This window comes from Aptenodytes patagonicus, chromosome 6, assembly GCF_965638725.1.
Source record: "Aptenodytes patagonicus chromosome 6, bAptPat1.pri.cur, whole genome shotgun sequence".
NCBI classification, from domain to species: Eukaryota; Metazoa; Chordata; class Aves; order Sphenisciformes; family Spheniscidae; genus Aptenodytes; species Aptenodytes patagonicus.
The window spans coordinates 63,905,825-63,932,334 of record NC_134954.1 but is presented as its reverse complement, the minus strand read 5'-3'; the positions used below and the strand labels follow the sequence as shown (position 1 = coordinate 63,932,334).

The following is a 26,510-nucleotide window of genomic DNA, read 5'->3' as shown; positions in this document are numbered from 1 at the left end:
GCTCCTCTGCATGAGGTTATGATTCCATACCTGAGTTGGGATGGAGAAGTTACTTTCTGTGAGGAAACTGTGACTTCTGTGCCTTTAGCAGAATCTGTATGAGCAGAGACTTTCCAAGCAAAAATAAGAAAATGTAAGTTTAGCTTGAGAACAAGATCTGATCATCACTAACTCCAGTAGTCACTGAATATAATGGTAGGATTATTAATTGCTTATATGAAGGGCTTGGTCCTGGTTCAACAAGTGACATATATGCATGCTATATTAGCATTAGTTCTTTGCCCTGAAACTCTGTTAGAAGGAAATGTGGTAGCATAGCCAACTGTTCACAGTGGCACTATCAGCGTTTTTTGTGAGTGCCTGAGAAGTCTGGCTCAGTGCTAGCCACTCAGACTGAGTGGATCCAGCGGTGGTCAGAAACTGCGCGTTCTCTCTCTGGAAAAGCAAGTGCAGACATCTGTAAGCAGATAGTGAAGCAGAACAACCATAGACACATCTACAGAGAATACTGCAGCTCACAAGTGCTAACATGAATGCTTCTGAAACTTCATCTTCTTTTGAGAAGCATCAGATTACATCTTGCAGTATCCATGTGATTCCCTGTTTACAGTTAGGGTCGAGAATGCAGTGAATTTCCTAAGAATATGTGGGTGGACTTGGTCTCTAGCCTTTTAAATTCCTCTGGATTGCTGGAGGATTTTTGTCACCAGTTTTATGGTTAAAGGGCAACTAGGCTGGTGGTTAAGGAAGAGATGTCTTATGTTGCTGTTGTTGCTGCTGCTGTTGTAGTTCAACAGTGTTGTACCCTCCACTGTCAGCCTCCCCACTAATGCTCGGTGGCAAAACTCTGCAGCTGTATCAAAACTAAATTTTCACAGCAAGATAACAATGTATAGAGGAAAAACAGCTTACGTTGCCCTGTGCATCAGTGCCGGTACGCTAATCCAGATTTATTCCTTGAAGGGCCATCTAGTTTCAATGTCATTTCTGTTAGGAGAAATTCCAGTAGAACTCCCTGCTTAGTTATTTTTCCTGATACTTACTTTCACCTTTCTTGTGATGAAGAAAAGGAAATATCATGACAGTATTTCTCACAACAAAATTCCTGTATTTTACCTGCTGTTAAATGCTAGGAATGTCTAAGTTACTAAGAAATGATTCATCACAGCTGCCGCACATGAACATGGGGTTCCTAGGACCCAAACTCACACCAGTGGAGACTTGGAATCTGCTGATAGTCTTACTGGGGAAAGTCCTAAAATTTATTCTGCCTTTCAGTGGACAGGTATCAGAGCTCTAATTCAAACCAGAGGCCTAACGTGTAGCACATGAGTAATCTGAATAGCTTGTTGACTCAGGCACAGGAGCAGATGGTTTAGAAAAGGGGCTCCTGAGAATGCATTATATATTTGTTTGTTCCATTAGGCCTGTGGCAGAAGGAGATGTTCTTGTGCTGAGGGCATTTGCGTGGGAGTGGTGAGCTCTGGTTTCGTTCCCAGCTCCATTCTCCTGCGTGTCCTTGGGCAAGGTCATTTTACTCTTTTATGCCTCAGTTACCCCAACTGGCAAAGTGGGAACAACAGCACAAAGTGGTGCTCTGGGCCTCCAGTATTTGTGCGCTACTTTATCCGCAGGTCTCAAAAGGGCGGTTTTTAAATAACTTAGTTTTATGTCAGAGTTGTCAGGAGGGACAATATGGTGAGGGATCACAGTTAAGGAGGCTAGCAGCAGTCTGCAGTGTGTATTACAGGGGAGGGGTGAATTTCAAACTCTGGTCCCCTGAGCTAATTAACCTCGTCCATGTGGTCCTCAGCTCTGCTGGGGAGGCTGTTTCATTAGGAGACAATTTCTGTCCATTTCAACTTCTCTTGTGTTGTCTTGTGGGAGAACGCAGCCATTCTTTTCTAGTTTAATTTTATGCTAAACCTTTGGTACACTAACACCCAGAAGGGTGCTAACGGGTGTTAGAGGGCGTTAAGGGGTAGTAATATCTCTACTTCTAGCACTCCTCTCCCTTGGAAAAAAAGCTGCAGGGCATAGTTTTCCGAGCAAATCAGAGAGGTCTGCCATGACCCCGAGCCCTGTCAGCAATAATGCAGAGTTCAGTTATGACCTTTTATGGTTTTGCTTTTCTCCCGCTGATGAATTTCAAATGAAGGCTTTGCCAGTGCTGTCGGCATGGACAGTGTTCAACTGGCTTTTGCAGCATATTAAATACCTTCTCTGGCTAAACAGCCTGTGGAATGGAATTAAATTGTTTCTCTCTGTCCTTTATCTGGCAGACAAATATCACAATAGCTAATAATAGTATTATACAGTAATATGATAACTGGATTTAGAAAGAAACCAAACCCATTTTGAGAACAGATAAAAAAAACTACTTCAGAGACATTGTTTCAGTGCTGTCTCTGTTCGTAAAAGAAAAATAACTTTTTTCAGAGGCTGTGGTTATACTGTTCGCAGTTTTCAGAGCCTTTCTACTGGAACAGCGTTGCTGCTTAAGAGCCCGCCAGAGCCCTGCAAGCTCTTAATGTGCAGCAAGCCCTATTGCCTTGCTTTGGCTCAGCCTGACCCTCACATCAAGTAGCAGAACAATTTCCATTTCCCTGCACTCAGTTAGATAAGGAGATTGCTGCCTTTTTTGGTCTCCTGGAGTGGTGCTTGTGTTCTGCGGACTCTGTAAACTGAGCCATGTGGAGAAGGCAGTGAGAGATCTGGATAGTATGGTTTCATGTTATGTGGGTGTCTTGTATGAGCTGTGGGTTCGCCACCTATGCAGAGAGGAAGTCCCTTTCCTTATCAGGAGGAATTTTGGGTTACACACCACTGGAAAAAAGGCAAGGACCTCAAGTCAAATTTGTCTCATAAATAGCAATGATTTGAAGGCTAAGCATGCTTTTGCTTTGTGCTTCTCAGAGTGTACAAATATAAATTAATTAAAGGTTACTCCAGGCTGTATATCAAAAACTGTTTACCAAAATATTTCTGAGACTTTGTCTGAGGAAGGAGTGCAGCTGAATTCAATTTGGGAGTAAAGAAGAAGTGTGTGTTTCAATCCTGGTATGGTCTTAAATGTGGCTTATACATTTAATGTGAGGCCAGCTCGTGACCTTACGATCTGCCCTAAGGAACGCATGCCACAAAGAATAAACTGGAATCTGACCTCCTTGCTCTGGGGTAGTGGTAATTAATGTCTCCCTTTGTTAGGAAGCAGTTGTTTTTTTTTAATCTGTGCCTAGTTTGCTGGAGCACAAAGGGAGGAAAGCAGTAGAGCTGTCCTTCACATCACCTCCACTCCCCTCTTACTCCTCTATGCATGGCATATAGCACGTATGAGTTGCTGCTTCTGTTTCCTCTGTGCCACTAGTGTCAGTGACTTTATGCAGTCTCTGTGCTACTGTGCAGAACAGTCCCTGAGGCAGGCTTGAGGCCAAATTAGCTGCTTGTCTATCATCTCCTTTGCCTGCCACTAGGCTTTGGGAGCCAGCTTGGGGCAACCCTACTGATATTCCTAAAGGGAGCTTTGTGCTTGAGTCCCCCTTAGCATTTAACTGTCCAACCTCCAACTATCTTGTTAGCCTCTGCAGTCATACTATTAGGCAAATGAGGTGATCATGCATCCTAGTAAAAGAGGTGTAAGTACTATCTGCTGCAAAGGAGGTGGAGTTTGTAGGAGTCTGACCAAGTTCAACAGGACTGTGTGGATACAGCCAATTTGACCATGTCAATCTAGAATATCATAAAGCGTAGTTAAGTCTTGATTTTGGTGTTACATGCGTGCTGTAAGTTAGTCAAGACTGGAGTATCCCTAGTTTCATATAGTTAAGACATGTTATGGTGGAGAATATATACATGCTTTCTTGTGTTGCATATAATAGTGAAACTGAAATTAGGGCTTGATATTTTAAATCAATTGCTTCCGCTATAGAAATGTTCACGAGGAGCAGTGTATTTTTGGATGCACTCCCTTCCTTCTAGTTCACATGTTGGCTTGTGGCGATGGTTTGGTCCAGAACAGGAAGAACAAAATTGTGGTCCAATGAAGCCTATGTAAAGCCCTCATAATATAAGCCTAAGTATGAAGTATGTTTGTGTGTGTAAAAGACTGCACGTGGCATGCAAATGAAACATTGAAGATGAGCAGCTCCAGGACATTAATGGTATACTAAACACTAAAACAGAAGGACAAAACAGAGAATTGTGCTTGACTTCCACACCCCTCCTCAACCCACTGGATATTTTTGTTGGAAGCAGTTAATTGTGCTGATAGAGCTTTCATATTCCAGAAGGGAATGTAGTTTGGCAAAATATCCTAGCTTTCAATACAGACAGATGAATAAAGGGTAGCCTTTAAAATCCCCATAGAATAAACTGTTGAGAAACAAAACAGACACATGGAGAGACCACCTGCAAATTCTCTGAATGTGCAGAGCTGTAGAATACCATCAAATCATTTTTAAGCATGGTAAAATGGTACATATACATCTGTCATATTAAGAAAGAGCAAAGTTTAGGCTTTTGTTCTTGTTTATGATCTCCCATAGCAGCTACTACCCCAGTATTTATACATTGAGCAGATCTGCAAGCAGCAGCACATGGTATTTTCAAACAAAAACGTGCGTCTTTCTGGCTCAATAGGGTACAGCCAGGGTTGCAGGTTTTGGTCTTTGCCTACTGGGAAAAATTTATTAGGAAAGTAGAAATATTCCCAAGGCTGGCAGATATTAGACTAAAGCTGTGTAACATTTTCTTTGCCGATGATGTCCCCTTGGCCATGAATGTTTTCTCTCCAGTGCTCACATACCTAAGCCTTGCTTCTGTAAACTATGCTGGCCAAATGGATTGCAGTTATCTAGGTGAGTCATGGAAAGAGAGGTCACTAAGGTAACTGTGGCCTAGGCAACTGATAAATCATGCCCAGAGTTTCATTTGGAAACAGAAGTGTGTTGAAAGGCAGCAAAGAGAGACTGTATCTTCATGTCCTGCACGGGAAGCAGGCTACTGTGCTCTGCAAAGACTGAAGCATATTTATTCTTTCCTCTGTAAAATTCAGTGCAGAGCATTAGAGCAAGCTAACACTTTCTTTTTTTTTAAATAAACACATACCGTCCACATTTAGCTGTGTGCATAGCAGACATCAGAGGATCTGCACTACTTTGACAAACCCGAACAGATGCCTCTGTAAGGTGATAGACTGGCTTAGCTTTTCTTCAAAGTATTTTCCTCTTGCTATCAGCAACTGTTCCGTTCTGTTTGGATTTAGGATAAGTCAGCTGTTACTTATCCAAGTTCTTCTATCTGCATCTTGAGATGATGCCATGCTGATTATACAGGAGGAAAACAAGACACACAGCTGAATATTCTTTTTCTGTACAGATTTTGAAGAGGACAGAGGTAGCATCATTCCCTACAAGGTCTGCATGGATAATAAGTTGTAGTGAAAAGAAGATGGCTATCGCTGCTGTTTGACTAAAATCGTACAATCCATGTGTGCCACACAACCAGCTCTCTGGTGGCTGCTGTAGTATTGTACAAGGGTTCTGTTATTGTGAATGGTGTGAGCATTGAATTTGCACTTCTTGCAGCTCTGAGGGGGCTGGGGCAGGACTAGCACAGGGAAGAGGGGTGCTGCTGTTTGGGCACCGGGAGATCAAGATTCAGTTCTCATCTTTGCTGCAATCTCTCTTCCTAATCTTGGACGAATCATTTAACCTCTCTGTGATTCAGTTCATGGTATCTACACTATAAATTCATGCTTGTTTCAATAGTCCCTTTTATTCTGCCAGAAAATGAGATGAGTAAAATGTGACAACTAAGCAGGGCAATAAGCCATTCCAGAGGTTAAGGACATCTGGTTTCTGATATTTGTGTTTAACAAGAGATGTACTGTATAATGATGACTCCTAGTGGAATGGTGTTTTAAGTGTTGCCAAAGTGAATAAAGATAACCTATGTTCTGGCAGTCTCTTCTTCTTCCGCCTGGGCATTCTCATGCTGAATGCAGTGGCAAACCCTTAGTACCCATCTCCCTTCCTCCCTCCCAGTCTTTTCCCTCATACTTAAAAGTTCTATTTATATATCTTCTAATATGTTTAAGTTGTGCGGGGAAATGGATTTTCCATCACAACTGAACTAAAAGGAATTACAAAAGTTTTTTCAGGAAAATCATTGGTCAATGGAACTTGCACTCTTCCAAATAGTGAACTGATATGTAAGTGTCTTGATCAGATTAGACTACCCCATTTTCCCTCTCTATAAGTGAAACCACAGCAGTCAGAGAAGTCCCTCTGTCCAAGAACTAAAGGCATGTTCATGGCAAACTGTGGCTATTTCTGTCTGCTCAGTCATTTTCCTAAGAATGATAATTTGACTATGGAGGGATAACTGGTATAGTCTACCACAGTAAGGCTTTGATCAAAGTCAATGGCAGTTTTCCCCAGCATTTGGATGTTTTTATTGCTGGTTGTATTTTTTGGCTGGTTTGGCAGCTCACCTTTCTTAAGGAGAAAGTGATAATGTCCATTAGCAGTTTTAACCAGCAAAATGGGACAGGATTTTATAAGTCCATGTCCAGTGTAACCACTGTTTGTAGCATCTCACACTTTCTATCTTTTTCTTTTCATCTGCTGTCATTTTATCCCATCCTTTGATTTCTCATTCAACCTTTGGCCACTAGTTCATCCAGATCAACAACATCATTATTTTGTAGGTTTTGCTAGATTACTTCTGAGAGGATTATTCCCAAGGAAGATATTTGTTCCCTTTAAAGTCTTTTGAAGTGCTTAACTTCTATAATTATTTTCTTAATCAGTAATTTTTTTAAAAAGTCAATGTTTTTCTGTCTTAGGAAAACATTAATTTCAATAACTATGTAATCATTAAACTTCATTTTGAAAAAGTCGTATAACTGTAAGGTTTTTGTATTGTGTCAGATGTTTGCATAGTTGGTTGCTCATCTGCACACCAGGTTCTGGTGATATTGGCTCTATTCATGCAAAGAAGGACTGCAGGAGCAAGCTTCCAACTGAGGAAAAACAGTTAGAAATTTCTATCTTCCACCTCCCCAACAATTTCCAACATGCACATGATGGAAATCTCAGTATTTAAATGGTGTATTCTAAGTTGAATTCCTTTTTACTAAAAAGTGCACAAGGCTTCCAAAAACTGCACATAGACAAAGTTGTCACCCTTCAAGGTCTGTGTTTCTATACCAACAAACTGGTTTTGGTATCTCTGATACCCAGGTAGAGTCGGATAAGCGGCACATTCTGAGGCCGTGAAAGGTTAGTAGTGGCCCTGAAGTATGGAAGCAGATGAAGGGAGCTGCAGAAAGAGCATCACAGCTATGGTGACTGTTACAGGGGTAAACTTCTAAGGAAGTTCATCAAGGAGCGGTTTGCACTATTGTGAGAGATTTTATTTCAGTACTTGCAGGCATAGCTGTTACTGGTTTTAGTCATGTTTCTGTAATGATAGCTGTGAAGAGCGTTAGGCTTCAGCATGGCTTAGCAAGATGCCCAGGGAACTGAACAGCCCATGCTGAGGACCATGTGGGATTGGCATCCATGTTAGCTAAATCACGTAAGTCTATCTGTGCTGCAGTTGTTCCTTTTCGCTGTAGTACAAACCTCCGAAGCAGAGCAATGGCATGGAAAGAAAAGGGCTGTTAGCTAGGGCCAGTCATACCCTAATGGAAGTCCTACCTCTTACCTTCGCCATTTCATCTAATGTGCTTTGCATTATGCTTTTGCAGATAAACCAGACCCACCTGCCGGAACACCTTGCGCATCAGTCGTACGGAGTTCCTCCCTCACTCTCTCATGGTACGGTTCCTCTTACGATGGTGGAAGTGCAGTGCAGTCCTACACCGTGGAGATCTGGAACTCAGTGGATAACAAATGGACAGATCTCACTACCTGCCGCAGCACTTCTTTCAATGTGCAGGACCTGCAGGCTGACCGGGAGTACAAATTCCGCGTGCGAGCTGCTAACATGTACGGCATCAGCGAGCCCAGTCAAGAATCCGAGCTGGTAAAAGTTGGAGAGAAACAAGAAGGTTAGTTTTTACAAGAAAAAAAAAAAATCTAAATTCAATTAAATGATATCTTAACAGTTCCCCAGTGAGGTCAGGCAGCTGTACACACTCCTTCGCATGTGCCTCTGTGCAATGAACGCTTATGCTGGCTGTAAGTGTGCTGAAGTCCCTTCGCGGACTTCACGTGGGTGTCTGTGCATGTAAGTTTTGTATGCATCCATTGTGGAAACTTGGCTTCAGGGATCCCAAAACCCTGCCTTGTGAAAGCAACCAATAATTCAACTTCTGGCTTGCTGCGTGAGCGCTGGCTGACAGACTTCTGTAGTTCAGTGCACAGGTAATGGGAGATGAAACCTTTGACACGTAAGTTACACATTCAGACCATGCCCAGCTGGAAAATGATGTTTAGTGGCTTACCTCAAACATACTGATGGATTCATTACAGCTTATACTGGACACACCATGGAAAAACAAGCCATAAACACTATCCCAAATTTGCTTTTGGAAAAAGTAAATGTGCTTGCTGCTAGCCAAGCAGTGAATATGCAGCAGAAACAGAATTAGCCTCTCTCCTAGTTGTAGTTCCCATGCTTCAAATCCCAGCATGGTAGAGCACCTCGGTCCTGTTGCCCCTAGTACACCAATCTTGTGAATTCAGGGCTATCCTACTTAGCATGTTGGTTTTTCAGCGTTATGGGTGCTAAAAATATTTTTTAGGGTTTTTGATTACAGTTGCACATACTTGCAAAAATAGTTTTCAGTATCTTTTGCCTCTTATTTTTTGCTTAAGGTCTTCTCAAAGGACTAATGGGAAGGGCTGGAGCATTTTAGAAATTATTCAGAAACTGGTACCAAAATTTTAAACACACACAAAAATCGGCATTTTTTTTAAAAAACAGATATTGAATGCATATTTTTGTGCACACCCACATCTATCTCCTGTGCAAGGACCACTTTGATAGTCATACCACACTGAAAAGCCCAGACCAGGAATAATGTATTTTGCCATTTTTCCTGTCTTTGAGGAGTGGACTGTGTGTTGTATCTCTCCCTCCTTACTTATGTATGCAGGGCTTTGGAGTTTTAAGTGTCTCACATAATCCTTGTGATGTTCTCTTTTATTGCCACGGCAAGACAAAATGATAGCAAAGTGGTGCAGCATCATCCAACTGTGTAAACCTCTCAACAGACATTTCCAAACAAAAGTAAATCATATTTCTCTTCAAGTGCTAAATTGGATGCATTCTGAGAAACTACTTTCCTCTATTTTAAAGATTTAAAACCTGATCTAAATCAAGATGCAGCTTTTCTTCAAAGGGGGGGAAATACCATTAAGAGTAGCAATAAAATTGAGAGGAAGCTGGACGGTATTGACTCTTCATAATAAAATTCCCTGTGTTTGAAATCCCTCTTTCTTTAGTTGCAGGACGAACGCCTTCTAGAGTTGGAGACCTGACTCTTCCCTACATTTGTTTTTCCTAGAGCAAGCACTACTTGTACTGGACCAAAGCAAACAAGCTATTTTTCTTTTTAAGACTGAGAGTTTTCTTACATAGATCTAATACAAAAAGGCTAGAAGTGTATGAATCATTGTGATACATCTAAAAACCAACAAAAAAAAGTTGTTTTGAGTGAAAAGAAAATGTATTCTTTTGCAGGACAGTGGGTTGTCTTGGTGCTCTCAATGCCAGGGATTCTTGATTTCAATTCTTGATACTGCAGCTAGCATGGAGAAAGGGCAAGTCATATAAAGCGTGATTTTTCAAGTGCGTGAATATAACTGGTGCTTTAATTAAAGGCAGTGGAAAATGCATGTGTTCAGCACCTCTGAAAGTCAGGACTTTAAGCTGCCACCTATGTAAACACTTAGCTGAGTAACTAGGGATTTTCTGTTGCTGCCAGAAAGACTGATGACTGATTTTCATACTGAGGTGGCCAGTGCATATTAGCAATCTCCATATAATCTTAGTGAAGAAAGGCATGGCTAACTTTTCACTGTGCATTTAAAGAAAACAGCTACTAAAATAAGGTTGTAAGTCACAACAGATTAAAGTAGGCATTGCCATGTTTGAGGAAAATTTGGTACCGTTGACTCTGAGGAAGGTTTTAGCACAGCTACTCAGCACTTACCAAGCTCAGATATGTTCCGCTTATCTAATTTAGGCTTCCACTGGTGGACCAAAATGTTTCTAGTTCATGTCTTCAATATAGTGTTGCTGCAGAACCGGGAACTGACTTCTTTGTCTAATCAGTATTTGGCAGACGTTAATTACTGGCAGCATGGTTGGGATCAGCTCCCTTATGCAGCCCTTAAAAGGGGAGGAAAATGTGATGTGCTCTATGCAAGTGTGGTTTCTAGCTGAGGAAGATCTGAGGACAGCTACCCCTGAGCGGGGAGGGCTCGCTTCCCTCCCTGCTCTTCTGGTAAATGGCTGCAAACCAGCTAGTCTGTGCTGGGACATATAAGGGTTGCAAATCCAGAAAAAAGAGAGAAGGGCTTAAGTAACAGATTATATCTACTTGATTGGCTTTGCTACCAGAATACAGATGCAGCATTATGTGTTGGATGTGAAAAGGTGATGCCCATGCATCAGACCAGCTACCTGCTCACCCTGCACCCTTTTTTTCTGTTGTTTTCTTCTCATCTGCTGCATATAACTCTATACTCTAAAGCACCTAACAGCGTCCAGAGTACCGCATTAATGTTTCATAACATAAATCTGTTGACACAGCGGGGATAAATCACTTGGTTAGGCTCGCACTCTACGATGGCAAAGTGCAGCTTCAGCAGCTAAAGGGAGAGTTGTACAGGTCACTGTGCAACTGCCTTTGCAGTTTCTCAAATTACTGGTCATAGCCACAGGTCTTAGGAGCAAGCCCAAGCAGTGTAAGTAATATATAACAACATTCCAGCTACAACCCCTTTCCCCTCATACCTGCAGGCAACACAGGGAACAACACACAAACCGGTGCGACTGACAGTTCATGCACATGAAAATTAAAAATTAGCATCAGGACACTCAGGCCAGCTTTTACTCTGTCTTATGTCACTGGGCTTGCCAACATCCTTGCCTGCCTTTGAGTATGCCTGCAGAACTGAGGCTCCGTTTGGACCTCAATGATTTCAAAATTCAGCCATGCTCAGGAAGGTGCATGCTGTCCAAATTTTCTAGTCATCTTGTCATCTAGTCTGAAAAAATTGGATGTTTTGCAGGAAATCTTTTCACGTATAAACTTGCTTTACTTTTGGCTTTGCAATCCCCAAAATGCATAGAGAAGCCAGAAAAGGATTTGTCATTGAACCAGAATCTTGTTACTGATTTTAATATTTTAAATTTAATTTCTACTTCACTAAGGCATTCCTAAAGCTATTTATTAGATGACTTTGAACTGATTCAGTATGCTGATGTTTCTAGTAGGCAGGTAAAATAGACAAGTTACTGCAAAACACATGAACTTGATTTATTAAGAAATGGTGACCAGATTGTGATTGTGTCGTCAATAGTCACGTAGAAGTGGTGAAGAGATTTTAATTACAAAGTTAATGCACAAACTCCCTGACTGCTTTTTGCTGTTTAGCCATAAGGTCTACTAGTTGCCCATGTTACTGTGAATACTTTGACTATCTTATGTAAGTACCATATCCTAGATAATAAGTTATTAATGTCCTTTTATTTTCATCATAGAACTTAAAGAGGATGAAGTGGAGCTATCTGATGATGGTAAGAAGTTCATGTTTTAATCAGGACAAATGCAAAGCTGTGTTTAATTCATGTTTTATGGAGGTTTTAATCGTGGTCCTTAATACTTATTTGTAGAAGGGAAAGAAACAGAGGTCGACTATCGGACGGTTACTATCAACACTGAACAAAAAGTTTCAGATGTCTATAATATTGAAGAAAGACTGGGATCGTAAGTACTATGTTGTGCTTTTGAAGACACGGAGTTTTCAAGGCTACCAGTCAATTATAAAGATCATGTGCATTCATTCTTTGATGGTGTCTTGCACTTTCAACATTCCAGCTGAGCTCGTCTGTTGCAGTAAAAATAGATTTTAACATATGTTGGCCTCCACTCCATAAAGATCCTTTACTCCTATTAATTGATAATTTTAAATAGGCACTACAGGCATTTCTGGCAAGGAAAATGGAGCCCACAAATGAATAAAGCTAGAGGATTCATTCGTTGTTCAGTGTTCTAAAAGCTAGCTGAAAAAAAGGTACACATTGTGTACTTGCATTTCCATTATATCCATTAGTGGTAATGAGATTATCCTGCCCACGGGCTAGAATCTCTGTTGACAGCGGTCGTAATCCCAAGAGCATTAATAGTATTGCTCAGTGAAGCTGAGTGATTAGCCTGGCTGTGTTTCTCAGTGCTCAAACTCGTGGTTATGTGAATTGCATGCCACGGTAATCTTTCAGCAATTTGTGCTGCTGGTGGTGCTGAAGGCCAGGGGATCCTGTATGCTGCCATTAACAAATCTTGATAAGTGTATTGTAGAGGTAGGATTGTACATATACAGCAGTGTAAAATAATAGTACTGAAGCCTCTAGCATTCAGATTCTGATTTCACCTATATCCTATATCCTTCACCTATATCCTATATCCTGTAGCTGAGATGTCTCCTATCTGCTGCCCCTTCAGAGGTGTATGGCCTATAGAAAACTGTGTGCAGAAAAACTTGAGTCACACGAATTAAAGCCTGGTAGGAGTCCGTTATTTGAATCCATATATATAAAACTTGGTAATTGGAGTTACGGGGTATCTCTAAATGTGGTATTCATGCAGAAGTTCTTGCAAATTACTCTGCACAAAATCAGTACAGAACAGTACGTGATATGAAGACATCTTTATTTCACAATGGAGTGGTTGCACTGGAATATTTAGTAAAATGTTGCTATTCGTGGTGGCCCGTACATTGCAAAAACATTTTATGGAAATAGTTATATATTTTCAGGGGGAAATTTGGACAAGTCTTTAGGCTTGTTGAAAAGAAGACTGGAAAAGTTTGGGCAGGAAAATTTTTCAAAGCATATTCTGCTAAGGAAAAAGAAAACATAAGGGATGAAATCAGCATCATGAACTGTCTACATCATCCAAAACTTGTTCAATGCATAGATGCCTTTGAAGAAAAAGCCAACGTTGTTATGGTCTTGGAAATGTAAGTATAAAGCAGATCACACTAACAAAGCTAATAATGTTGAAAATAATTGTGCATACAAAAGTAGCAACTTACCTAGACATGGGACTGTCAAAAGCTTCAGCATCTGCAGGGCTTGGATGGTTTTCACATCTTGCAAATTTTTCCAATTATTTATCCAACTTGTTTAAACTGTGTAAGTGAATCTGTGTTGTATCTCTTAAAAATCAGTGAAGATGTGTTACAGTCTTTATTGTCTAGTTTGTTTGTTTTTTAATCAAGTATATGTGGTGTTTTTCTGCAGCTTACTCTTTCATTACCAACTTGGGAGGGGAGAGAAAAAAGTTAGCTGCAATTTGGGCTTGCATTTAGAACCAAAACCATGTTTAAGGAGGAGAAAAAATATTTTTTTCTTTAGGCAGTAAAGAAAAACATGTATTGAAGAAGCTTGTGTCAAATTTCACTTAAACATTGACCAGTTGCCTCTTGCAGAGAATTGAATGTTGGTGCACAACAAATAGTAGGAGAGAAAGATATGCTTGAGAATCCAAACATGTAAGCTACATTCTAACAAAATTGTTGAATTTCCATGGAAAATTCACCCAGGCAAATTTATAGTACCCAAGAGGTATTGGGAACACTTCAGTTTTCATCAAGCGCTATATCCAGTTTTTATATTTTTAAGAGACCTTAAAGGATTAGTCTGATGTGTTTTTCCTGCAACAACATAAATACTCTGATTGCAAAACATTTTTTGTAATAAGGGAGTGCTGTCTGAAAAATCTCCACAGGTGATCACAGTGAGTGTTCTAAATCTAGATCAGTAGATGCAGAAAGATTGGTTACACTGACTGTTTCCCCCAAAAAACTAATTAAACATCAATCAATCTGCCCCTAATGTCAATACACAGATTCTCCATGATGTAGCAGTTGGTGGTGTAGCAGTTGTGGAAAGGAACTTCTCCTTTACTTGAAAGTCATTGCACTTTGCATCCAAAGCTATACAATTAAATGAAGCTGAATTCGAAGACAGCCTATGTTGCTGTCTTGTTCTTGCTGAGTAAGATAGCAACACTTATTTTTACCTCCCAGAAATTGTTCGCCTTGAGCTACTTATGCCACACCACCGTGGGAAATAGCAGAAAAGCACCACAAAAGGAGTGTTGTAAAGCATCTCACAGGGCTGTGACTTGGGTAGCTTTGTACTTAGAGATAGTAGATATTCACTTCCAGAAAAAAGAAGGTTCACAACATGTTCGTGCACCAGAATTCATTATAAGAAAAGTATCTGTACAGCGTGGGATGGAAAGTAACGGTCAGACTTCAAAAACAATAATGACCAACGTGACCAACGTTTACATAATCCAAACGCACCTGCCTAGTGTGAATCCCGTACTTGTGGCAGTAGCAGCTGGAAAGAAAATGAAATCTGATCTGTGCTGATGTTTTTTTCCCCAAAAGTTACATCAGTCACTGTTCTGCTGCCACATCTACTTCACACGCTGTCTGCTGCAAGAAGGAGAAGCGGGTTTTTTGCTGGCTGGAAGTGGTGAATAAGTTATAAATTGTTAGAAGCAAGAGACTATATGTCTATTTTGCTTGCTTGGCACTTGCCTAGATTATGTGCAAACTACTCTTGCACTAGCGTATTTCAGAGACTGGATCTCCATTATACAACCTTGGTACTTCTGTGCAAGAAGGTGCTTTTATTTTTAGATTCAGCAGTTGAGCACGCTGATGACGGTAAGGGCAGGGAGCCCTACTTACCTTGGAATTGGGAGCTGGCAGACCTAATGGAAAACAAGAAAATGTATAAAGAGTTTGAATAGCATATGGCTCCGTTAGTTACCCCCTGCCAAAAAAGGGGGGTTACTTTTTAAAAATATAGAAAAGTGCAATCAAATTTAAAGTAGTTTTGTTAACCAGTCTAATTAGGATGTGATTTTAGTTTGGGGTGGCCACCTTTTCTGGCTTTTGAACCCCCACACTGAGATTTCCATAGTGTTGAGAGCTGTAGGAGGAGGGGTTCTTAGAGCAGCACGCAGGCAGGCGGGAGCAGTCCGTCCCTGCTCTGGAGCACGTCTGGGCAGTGAGATGCTTGTGCGACACCTTCGTGTCAGATGACTTGGTAGCCTCTACACTGTCACGTTACCCAGCTGACACAGTCCCAGCATGGCAACTGCACCTGTATTGTTAGAGAGCCACTGATGGATCATTTCTGGTTTAGCTATTAAGCTAATATTTCTTTGTGTATCAAAGAAGTTGTGGGAAATACCTTCAAAAATTGTTAGTATCCAAGCTGTTCTCTTTATGCCTGTCAGAGTCTAAATGCATGGATTTAGCCATCAGTCTCCTTTTAAACCAGATTTTAGCAGTGACTGCAATTTAGCAGCTCCCCCTCCACTCAAATTGGAGCTATTGATGAGGAATACCTTTGGGTTTTTCTTCCTGATATTCATCCTAAATTTTTCATTTTAATTTTATCCCCATATCTTTCTTATAACTTTCTGAACTTCATCCTCTCTCCTTTTAATATTTGTCATGCCACTATTTTATATGCTTTGATTTCGTATTTATAATACATTTAGAATTTTTTATCATTCATTTAAAATCAAACACTATAATGATTCAAATCATAGAATCATAGAATGGTTTGGGTTGGAAGGGACCTTAAAGATCATCTAGTTCCAACCCCCCTGCCATGGGCAGGGACACCTCCCACTAGACCAGGTTGCTCAAAGCCCCGTCCAACCTGGCCTTGAACACTTCCAGGGATGGGGCATCCACAACTTCTCCGGGCAACCTGATCCAGTGCCTCACCACCCTCATAGTGAAGAATTTCTTCCTTGTATCTAATCTAAATCTACCCTCTTTCAGTTTAAAGCCATTCTCCCTTGTCCTATCACTACATGCCCTTGTAAAAAGTCCCTCTCCAGCTTTCTTGTAGGCTCCCTTCACTTGATGTGCTCTTCCCTGGAAACCCTCCCACCTACCGTTTGCTGGAAGTCAGGGGCAAATCTCAGGCATTTCCTTTTCAAATACAGCAATGTACTGCTTCCACAATAAGCATCTCGGTGGCAAAAGAATATCTGAAGAATAGTAGCATGTTGTGAATGGCATTTGGCACTGGGAGCTAAATGCCTTAAAGTTTTTACATACTTCAGATAGTTTATTTTGACATAGATCAGAAGAAGATTATTGTATTGCAAATTAAGATTATTAAAGCAAAATTTCAGCAGTAAACTCCGTTCATTTGGCATGGTTGAAGTCGGCACAAGTCACCAAGGTTTTCTCTTTTTTTCAAAGGGAGATTTATTAAAATGCAGTTGAGTATTTGCCTGGGCAACTCCAAGGTAGATTCTTCTCACTGTTCCTCCATGACCAAAACCTTATAATAAAATATTTTTTAAATGTGTATTCTGTGACTCTGTAGACAGGAATATTTTCCTCTGTGACCTCATCTAGAGAAGACTGAAAAGAGGAGAATCCAGAAAAGAATGAGAGATTTAGATTCCGAACTAGTTGTGACTGTTTGAAGAAAGCCGACTTCTCCTTCTGTGTATACGTAAACCTAATCTGCATTGGTTCAGTTCAGCTAACTAACCTGGCAAAAATTAAACTCGATTTGGCTCAGGATATAAATGCAAAAATATGCATTCTATGAATGCAATTGCAGTTTAATCTAATGATGTTACCAGAGTGTCTAGAGGTCCCAGGGTAAAAACAGCGTGCAGATGTATTAACAGTAGTTAATTTCCAAATAATATGCTAAAAAGTGGTGCTTGAGACAATGGTACGATTTCTGAAAATTTTTCACTTTAGGGTTCTGAAAAGTATGGCACTTTTTTAGTACAAATAAGTCATCATTATCTGTGTTAAATAGTCAAAAAACAACTGGTACTTTTTAGTATTAGGGTGGTTATCATTTGGAATTGCAGAGTGCTGCAGATACAAACATTTTGCATGCAGATGTTTTCATAAACGCCTCCATACTGGTTAATGTCTTACTGAAGTAACAAAACACTAGATCCCCAACTTACCAGAGCTGTTTATTCAACAGCTCTAGCCGTATTATTGGCTTTATGTTACAAATGTGCTATAATCCAACGTAGGCTCTCAGTTTGTCGAGTGTATGCTATTCTTACTATTTTCATGTTAATAGGAAACTGCAGTAGCATTTCTAATTACATATTTTCTGAAATCTTATAGCCAAAGCAACAAATGTGTCCAGAATGCCAGATGTTTCCATTTCAGTTTAGTACATGAGGGATATAATCATGTATCTGACAACCTGCAAACATTGCAAGGCCAGTTTTCAGTTGTGTGTTTTCTTTCTGTAACTGCAACATGCAATTACATTTGGCAATAAGCATGAATGCTGCAAAATATTAAGCCATATAAAGACCATGGAGCGTTTAATTTAGAACAGATTTCTAAAAGTAAAGCTGCTCTTCACCATTTGCTCCTTTCTGTATGGGTCATTCACCCGCTGCATACAAAAAAAGTACTTCCCATCTTTGGATGTAAGAAGATAGACCAGTTGAATGATTACTCAAAATTTAAAAAAGAAACAACAAACCAAACCACAACTTAAATTTTGCTTTATTATATCTAGGTTAAAAACGTCCCACTTTAGTTCTACAAACAGTTAAATCCAGGAGAGTCTACCCTGGAAAGACCAATTATTTCACATCTTAAATAAGCATAGAAATGGAATTGACCTACAAGGATTGTGACGATGGCTCAGCTAAAAATACCAGCACTGAAAGAGTTGTGTGTTATATCCTTGTCCTGTCAGAGCTAAGGAGGAAATTCCCTCTGAGCTCACTTGGGTCAGTAATTTACCCTTTGAGCTGTGCGTTCCAATTAACCATGTCATTTGAATTCTTCCTCCTTCAGCCTTTCTTTGTCACTCTCAATCTCTCTTCTTCCCAGATTTTTGCTCATCTACTAGAAGTTTTGTCCTCTTTTCCTGGGACCCATCCCATGTACTTTAGTTTTCTTTATTTCTAAATTATGTTATCTGCACTTGTGTAGTGATGGAGCATAGGAGGGAAGGAAGCAGTGAGAAACATAAGCTCAGCGTCTGGAGCGGTGTTATAAACACATGTCAGCGGGGTGACAATCACATGGCACACGCTTTACTGCCAGCTGCAGGTGACTGAATCCTAAAGGCAGGATGTAAATCCAGCTACATCCCTACTGCCTGGGATAACAGTATGAGTGTTTCACAGTCCTAACCTGGGAAAGAGATTCAGAACGGAAAAAATCTATTGATTTATACCACACGCAGAAGGTGATTCTTCCTATGTGATCCGTATGTCTATGGAAAGTGCCATTACAAAACATAGATTGCATCCTGAAGTGACTACTGCAAGCTTGAGCTATCTGTATTTCTGTAAAGGAAATAGTTCGATTACTCCCAAAATGAAAATGCTACAGAAGTCCTCTTTTTATTCTGTCTTTCACAGGGTTTCTGGAGGAGAACTCTTTGAACGAATCATTGATGAAGACTTTGAACTGACAGAGAGAGAGTGCATTAAATATATGAAGCAGATTTCAGAAGGAGTTCAGTACATCCATAAGCAGGGTATTGTCCACTTGGATTTGAAGCCAGAAAATATTATGTGTGTCAACAAGACCGGTACAAGTATCAAACTCATTGACTTTGGACTTGCTAGAAGATTAGGTAATGACTTTTCTGCCTATTTCAATATGACATGGGGAAAAGGGCAGGACAAGCAGTAATTCATACTTACTATTAGATTCTTTCATGTATAAAGAGTAAATAGACATGTTTCCTATAAATAGTTCTGGTTTTAGGAAGAAATAGAAAAGGGAAAAAGAAGACATTCAGGAGTGAAGAGTAGGGCACCTCATCTTCAAGAGGAGTTTGCAGTGAAGCGTATACAATCTACCTATCCGTTTTTATGGCTAGGGTATCCCTGTAGATCACAAGGTAGAACACACAGCAGTAGTAATGTTAACAAATATTTACATTTGCTACAGGAAACCATAAAACACTAATTCTCTAACTGTAAAAATAGAACAACACCTTCATCTTCAGGAATACTACAAATCCTTGAAACTTTTGTAACAGCAGGAGTTAAGGTGATGTTCTAGAAGCCTTTCAGATATGGATAATTACATTTAATTTACATTTCCCCATTAGTTTTATCATTTCTTATCCTAAACAGCAGCGTATTGTCATACATGTTAAATATGTATGGGAGGAATTCTATAAAGTGCTGTGTTTTGGTCATGCTCAAAATGATTACTAAAATGGCACTACTTACAAATAATGCAATGGGATTGGGGGGTGGAGGGGGAGTTCCATTTGACAAGCTCCTCCTCTTCTAAGCTGTTTTTAGCTGCTTCCTATCATTCATTTTGGACTAAGCTTTCCAACATGCTCTGCAATTTGAAAGCCAAAGACCTTGGAGGGTTCTTGTCTTCATATTGCTCAGCGTTAAATCAGCTCTAAAAAGCAGCTCTCCAGTTGCATTTGTTAGTGTTAAACAATAACAACATCACGCACTGATCTTTTTTAATCTTGTATTTTCACAAGAGAAAAAAAATCATTCCAGGAAGGAGCTAAAATACTTTATGAACCTGTTATACTGGGAGATACCTGTTATACTGGGAGAGTATATGGCCTCAAGTTGCGCCAGGGGAGGTTTAGATTGGACGTGAGGAAAAATTTCTTTACTGAAAGAGTGGTGAAACATTGGAACAGGCTGCCCAGGGAAGTGGTGGAGTCACCATCCCTGGAAGTATTTAAAAGACGTGTAGATGAGGCGCTTAGGGACATGGTTTAGTGGGCACGGTGGTGTTGGGTCGACGGTTGGACTCGATGATCTTAGAGGTCTTTTCCAACCTTAATGATTCTATGATTCTATGAGAGCTGAGATTTGTGGCTCTTCTGCCACTAAATTGATTGGGACAACTCATATGAATTGCTACTCTCCATATAAAGGGGCCCACAGCTAGACCCTTAGTTGTAATCTTTTGCCTTCCCTCTTTAAACAAAATTAGATTTAATACTTACTAAAAGGAGAATAATGATTTTTGTAAGAGTACAGTTTGGAATTACAACCTTCTGGTTTTTGTTATCTGCCTACATGCTGCTCATCCTACTTCTTTTGACACTTAAGTAACAGGCTACTGCATACCCAAGAATAGAATTTTACTAAAACAAACCAAAAATGGTATGTTGAATGAATAGGGGAAAAGAAATCTGCTTTTCAGATTTTTAGATTATGTTCAACTCCAAAAGGGTATTACATGAATCTTGGTCACATGGGTACTGTGAACTCAGAGATAAGGTGTTTATTTCATTCATTAAAAAGAGAGATCACTGCCATTTATGTTCTTTCACCAGTTATAGTATAGAAATTTCTTCAACTACCTTTTTAACTTCAAACCACAGTTAAACCTACCTTTAGCAAAAGGAAGATCCTATTTTCAGTGGCCTGTTCATATCTATCAGCTTTTCCATTTTTCTGTTAATCTTGTGTCATCACTGTATATTGCACGGCTGACACTACCTTGTGAGCTGCTACAGTCAGGCCATATGTAGTCTCTAACTTATATATAACTTTTCTTGATGTAGAAGGATGAGAGCTATGGGCACTGAGACTGATTTTGATTTTACAATACTGTACATTCATTTGGCTTAATATGTTGCTAAGTCTTGCAAAGTTACATTATAGGCATTTGCTGTTTCTTTCATCAGCCTGCCGTTCTGGATACCTCGGTGCGTGTGGCATTTCCCTAGGAAGAGAAAGTGCCGTTCTATGCCCATAAAGCAAAAGTACTGTGTTAATCATGAAGACGTTTGTAACATTTCGGTTGAGATGTTTTCCAAAAGTAGAAAAAAATTTTTACTGTTTCATTTACTTACAAAAATTGCTAAAAACACTTTTCACTAAGTGCCCTCTTCTTGCCAGTTGTCTTATGTGGTGCACTGAGGGCACATTTCTCCACTTGTGTTCCTTCAAGCCTTGTGATTTTGAAATTGGCTGTCAAATTCACTTTGGCTTTGATAGATGTGGGACTGAAGCCCTCATACTATGGACCTGACCCCGATTGAGCAGAAACCGCTCAACCAAGGGTCTGCTGAAGGGAACGGTGGCTGATTTTGCACTTCAACTTCTGAGATTTACTTTTAACTTTTTGTAACTAGTGCAAACTAATGCCTCTTCAGTGTTTTGATCAGGTTTAAAGAAATTAGAATCGGCTCCTTCTGCAGTCATCTTCTGCAGCTAATTAGTTCTCTTACACTGTCAGGAAATACCAAAGCTGCAGTGGGATATTTTCCTGACCTTTTTTGGTGTGCTGAGGAATACATGTAGAAAATTGTTTAAGATAAACTTCTTGAGGAGAAAAGAGAATGGGTTTTGAGTACTGTAAAGATTTTTTTTTTAATCAGTTGATTATAAACAGTGTCGGCAACAGTTTCCAGCTAGCTTGTCAGCTTTCTATCTGAACTAAGGGATATCCAAACACAGATCCTACTTGTGTACTAAGCTTGTAAACATCTGGGTAAAGATTTGACATATTATTGCATAGAAAAGGTCTTATTCCTTTCTTTTCTTTTTTTCTTTTATACACAGAAAATGCCGTATCCGTTGTTTCACACTGTATGCTTGCACTCAAGTGCCATGTTTTCAAAAAAACATTTCTCTGACCCATGGGCAGCACATTTCATACACCAGCCTTTTGCATACACAGTGGCTCGTGGTAGTTTACACAATGCACAGAACTGTCCAAACTTGGATGTGAAAATCTGAGCCTGAGATTTGGACGATCATGATGAAGCTTTTAGAAAATAGGTTCTTTGTGACAAATTTCAGTAGTTTTTCATAAAGGCAGTTGGAAAAAAATGTAGGTGTTGACCTTACAAAGAAGGCAAATGGGAAGATGGGATCTTAGGCTTCCTGTTTGTGCTTGGAAAAGGAAGGGTTGGGTCACTCCTCATTGCCACTGTGGAGAAGACATTGCCCTTGTTTTAGGCTACGTCAGTGTATGTTGGACATTAAGAAAAGGATCCTACCTTTTGGGGTAAGAAAACTCTGGTTATGTGAGTGGAGGGATGTTGCGGAATAGCTTTGGAATGTGCTTTTTAAAGGCTAGTCAGACATCTGGCAGGAAGGTCTTGATGTTGGTGAACTTGCATGGGAGGATCTAGGTGATTTCCTGGGGCTGCTCCCAGGCGTTCTTCTGTCTGTCTCTGTCTCTAGAAATGGGTGCTCTCTGTGTGGACGGGTCTCTGAAAGCAGGGAAAACGTGAAAATGCAATCAATTTACTATCACCATACCTGAGCAAACCAAAAAGGGTTTCACAGCATTTAAAATGGGAAACTGGCACGACTGTGAGTGAATTACTGTGGTAGTGCTTAAAAGTTGCCTCACACATGCTGTTCAATCCTTAAGCAAGTTATTAGCCCATATATCCTTCAATTTTCATTTGGTAAGTTGGGGATTTGCATACCTCAAAAGAGTACTAACTTAGGTGTATGATTACGTTTTATGAAATGACTTAACAGCTTTCAATGGAGGTAACTGTAGGTGTGGAATCAGTATTGGGATCAGCATTTATGTTGCAAAACTTGGTAATGGAAGTTCTGGTAAATAAAAATATTCTGTAATAATTCAGTGTTGTGGACAAGGAGCTTCTATTGTAGTCTTTTCAAAACTTTGATCTGCTGTTGTTTAAGGTTTTTTAAGCTTTTCTCTTGGTTATAGAGCTGCAAATCTCTGTACTTGTGGTAACCTTAACAGGAGCAGGATTGGAATCTGTTACCTCTGTTTTTCTTCCCATTCATACGTGTTTTGTTTAGATGGTAATCTCTTTGGGAGAGGGATGGTTCCTCACTATGTTATTCTACTGTGCCTAATTTGGATGCTACTCTTGCACAAAAGATAAACGTAATGCAACGAATCTCACTTACGGCAAACACTGATTGCTCAGGCACATGTGCAGACTGGACAAGAGTTTCTCAACCTAAATCCAAGCTTGTTTCAAGTCAGAAACAATTTATTTCCTGACATTTTTATACTTTTATAATACAGATTTTTTACTGGGATTGTTTCTTTCCCCAATCCCTAGTCTATTCCTTAGTTTCCTTCCTTCCTGACCTTCCTTATTCTTTTCTTTTTCTTCCCATCCTATTTAGAATGAGCATCAATGAAAATGAGTCCATTGAGATTTGCCTAATAAGTTCTATCTAAATGACTTGTGCTGTGTTTCACACTATGACCACAAGTTAGACATGTCACTCATAGCTGCACACTGGCAGCATAAACTGGCAGTACTAGGTTCTATACAGGTTGTTATTCTACCTTAATCCCTGTGTTTTGCAGTAGAGCGATACTGGTGGGTCAGCACAAGAAAGGTGAGGAACGAGTTCATGTGTCCCATGACCTCATTCTTTCAGTTCATATTGCTAGCAGTAGCTTCATTGTAGCTCATTTTAAAAGCATCCACATTGTGTTTAAGCAAAGCCAAATGTAGGACACCTGTGCTACAGGCCAGCTGAATAAAAGTTTGGAGTGGCAGCTGATGACTAAGCATTTGTGGTCCCCCTTCACGACTTTGGAGCTCCACAGCTATACTTGTAGGCAAGCCTGGTTGTGAGAGCAGCCTTAAACCCAGTTTTACTGACAAGGTAGTAATCTGACAGGTGCGCGTCATCTGCTTCTTTTCTTGTTTCACCACCGACCTGTGCCACTTCGAATTTCAGAGACTGGCAACCCAGTATTGATTTTCTTTCCTGTTTAAACTACAAAAATATGTTGGATTAAAATAGTTATTCTCAGTATTATAATTTTATCACTACTGTTTCTCTTTACAGTAGAATCCCTGAGCAGATCCCTGAGCTTTGATAAATCTTAGATAATTTGTGAAAACTTCAGTTTCTTTCTAACACCGAAATCCTGAAGTCCTCTTGTGCAACTGCTAAAGTGATGGAGGCTCAAACACTTTTGTACTTCAGGACATCCAAATCTGAATTAAACACTGAAAGTCCTCCTCTTTCTTAGACTTGCCTTTGTGGAAACTCCTTGCAATAGGAACCTTCTCATTATGTGCCTTGTACAGTCCTGTGTGCTTGAGGGTACTTAATAAATAATTCTTTATTGCTATACATGTATCAGCTAAGAAAACAGCAGTTCAGGCATTATCTATTTTTTCTGATAAGGGTCTTTACCAAAATCACAAATACGAGGACAAAACTGGTTTTCCTGTTACTGGGGAATGATTGTTTTTAAAAATCTGCATGCAGCAGTTAATGGTTTTCTCTTTCATTCTTCACAGAAAATGCAGGTTCTCTGAAAGTTCTCTTTGGGACACCTGAGTTTGTGGCTCCAGAAGTTATAAACTATGAACCTATTGGATATGAAACAGATATGTGGAGTATAGGAGTTATCTGCTACATTTTGTGAGTACCTTTGCTATTCTTAACACAAATCCTGACAGTTGCTGAACATAGGAAATTTCCATCAACTTTTGAATTCTTCTCCAATTTTCAGGCCTTTTGTATTCTAATTAGCAGCTCCAGCATGTTCAGTAAAAATCCTCTGTTCTCTGAAGGGTGTAATTGGTAAACTGCAGAACTAGCAGTTCTGGAAATTCAGCCATTTAGTGCTGTACATCTTACATCATAAACCAGCAACGCTTCATCTCATTTCAAAAGACGATGTGACAGTATTTTATTACTAACTTTAAACTGTTTTTCCTTCCCAGATGTTAAAGAGAAATGTTTGGGCATGCACTAATAACTGATAATTTCCATTCTTTTATTCCCAAGAGAGAAAGTTTTTGTGAAATTTTGGTGTCTTCTTATTCAGATTGTATCCCTCGTGGGACAGACTAAAGTATCCCAGCATTACCATATCTGTTCACAGTGCATTTTAATTTACTACTAAGCACAAACCACTGGGTAAATACATTTTATAAGCAGCATGAATCAAGATCATGGAAATATTTTAGAGGACGGTTGGCTGCAGCTCTTTGGTTATGTATTTCGGTATTTGATTTGATCTTTATATGTGATTTGGTAACACGTGATTATGAACTTCAGTGGGTCTAGAGAAATGTATATGGAAACAGGATCTCCATGCCTAGAACAGCAAGCGACCTTCTTCCAACTGTGACTTTACACATTTGATGCCGTATAAACAAATGAAAACAGAAGCTCAGTTTGGAGCATGGATCTTTCTCCCTCGCTCCAGTTTCAGTAGTAAGTAAATGGCAGATCTGCTTTGCACTCATTCTTTTAAAAGGCTTCTCTCAATACCTTTCTTTCTTTTCTAAGAGCCCCCTCCTCCCTGGCTACCCTGTCCTTGACACCTGGCAATGCAAGGTTGTTTGCCTCATCTTTACTCAGTCTTTCTGTGATTCTGCTTGCCTTGTCTACACTTGTTCTCATACTCTTCTCATTTCCAAACTAAGCAACATAATTTTCTTTCTTGTCCTGTGCAAAAGCTACTACATCAACTCTCTTATTCCCAGCAAAAACTTGGAATATTTCTGTTATCTTCTGTTTCTTAATGTGAAGCGTGCTACACTCTTCAAGGTCACTTTGCTCTGCCAGTTTATTTACAGGACCTTCATTTTCCATTCACTTCCAGCATTTCTTTCTAGATCTTGAAAGCTCGTTTGGATCATTCTGTAGCTCAAATAATGTAGACCACACACGCAGCACTCAGATGACAAATTAATTTGTTTCTCTAGCTTTTGAGGCCTCCTGAGTCACAGAGCACTGAAGAGTGGTATGGAGATCCCAGACTGCCTGCACAGCAATGGCAAACCCAACAGTTACATCAATGCTGCATTGCCCCCTAGAGGCCTCTTACACGTTAAGGAACAAAACATTAACCACAGCGTGACACGCACATTTGGGGGGTTTAACGTCTTTTGCTGTCATTTGTTATCAAAGTATATGTGAGTTTTTGTGCGTTTGCAGTATAAGCAGTGACATTGTCAGACAACCGAGGCAAAAATCGATGATAGCAGTTGTGTGTGCTGCGAAGGCATGCAACCAGGGTCGCGGCTGCAATATGGTACGTGCTGGAGAACACTGTCATCATCTAAGTAGACGAGGCAAAGGGAGCAGGTGAAACAGATGGAGAAAAGGTGAAATGTGTTGCCAAAGACCAGTCTGCCGGCAGTGGCAGAACTGCTTCTTCCCAGACTCTCTGTGCCACCAGAAGCAAGATATTTGGATGCTGTAGTGTTCAGCTGATGGGATTGGGGTGGTGATACACTTGATTCGGATGACCCGGTATGCCTTGTGAAATATATTATGAAATTACTTGTTTGCTAAGGTG

The 26,510-nt window shown here is 40.0% G+C and overlaps 1 protein-coding gene across 2 annotated transcripts in view; it reads left to right on the top strand.

The window, feature by feature from the left end:
• Positions 1–26,510, top strand: part of MYLK (myosin light chain kinase) — a 220,059-nt gene that overhangs the window by 179,904 nt on the left and 13,645 nt on the right. For both annotated transcript variants that reach the window (XM_076342984.1, XM_076342985.1), the window contains 6 exons: positions 7,754–8,056; positions 11,722–11,757; positions 11,854–11,947; positions 12,996–13,199; positions 18,650–18,867; positions 24,496–24,619. In XM_076342984.1, the coding sequence (XP_076199099.1) occupies positions 7,754–8,056; positions 11,722–11,757; positions 11,854–11,947; positions 12,996–13,199; positions 18,650–18,867; positions 24,496–24,619 (979 nt within the window). The remainder of the gene's footprint in view (positions 1–7,753; positions 8,057–11,721; positions 11,758–11,853; positions 11,948–12,995; positions 13,200–18,649; positions 18,868–24,495; positions 24,620–26,510) is intronic.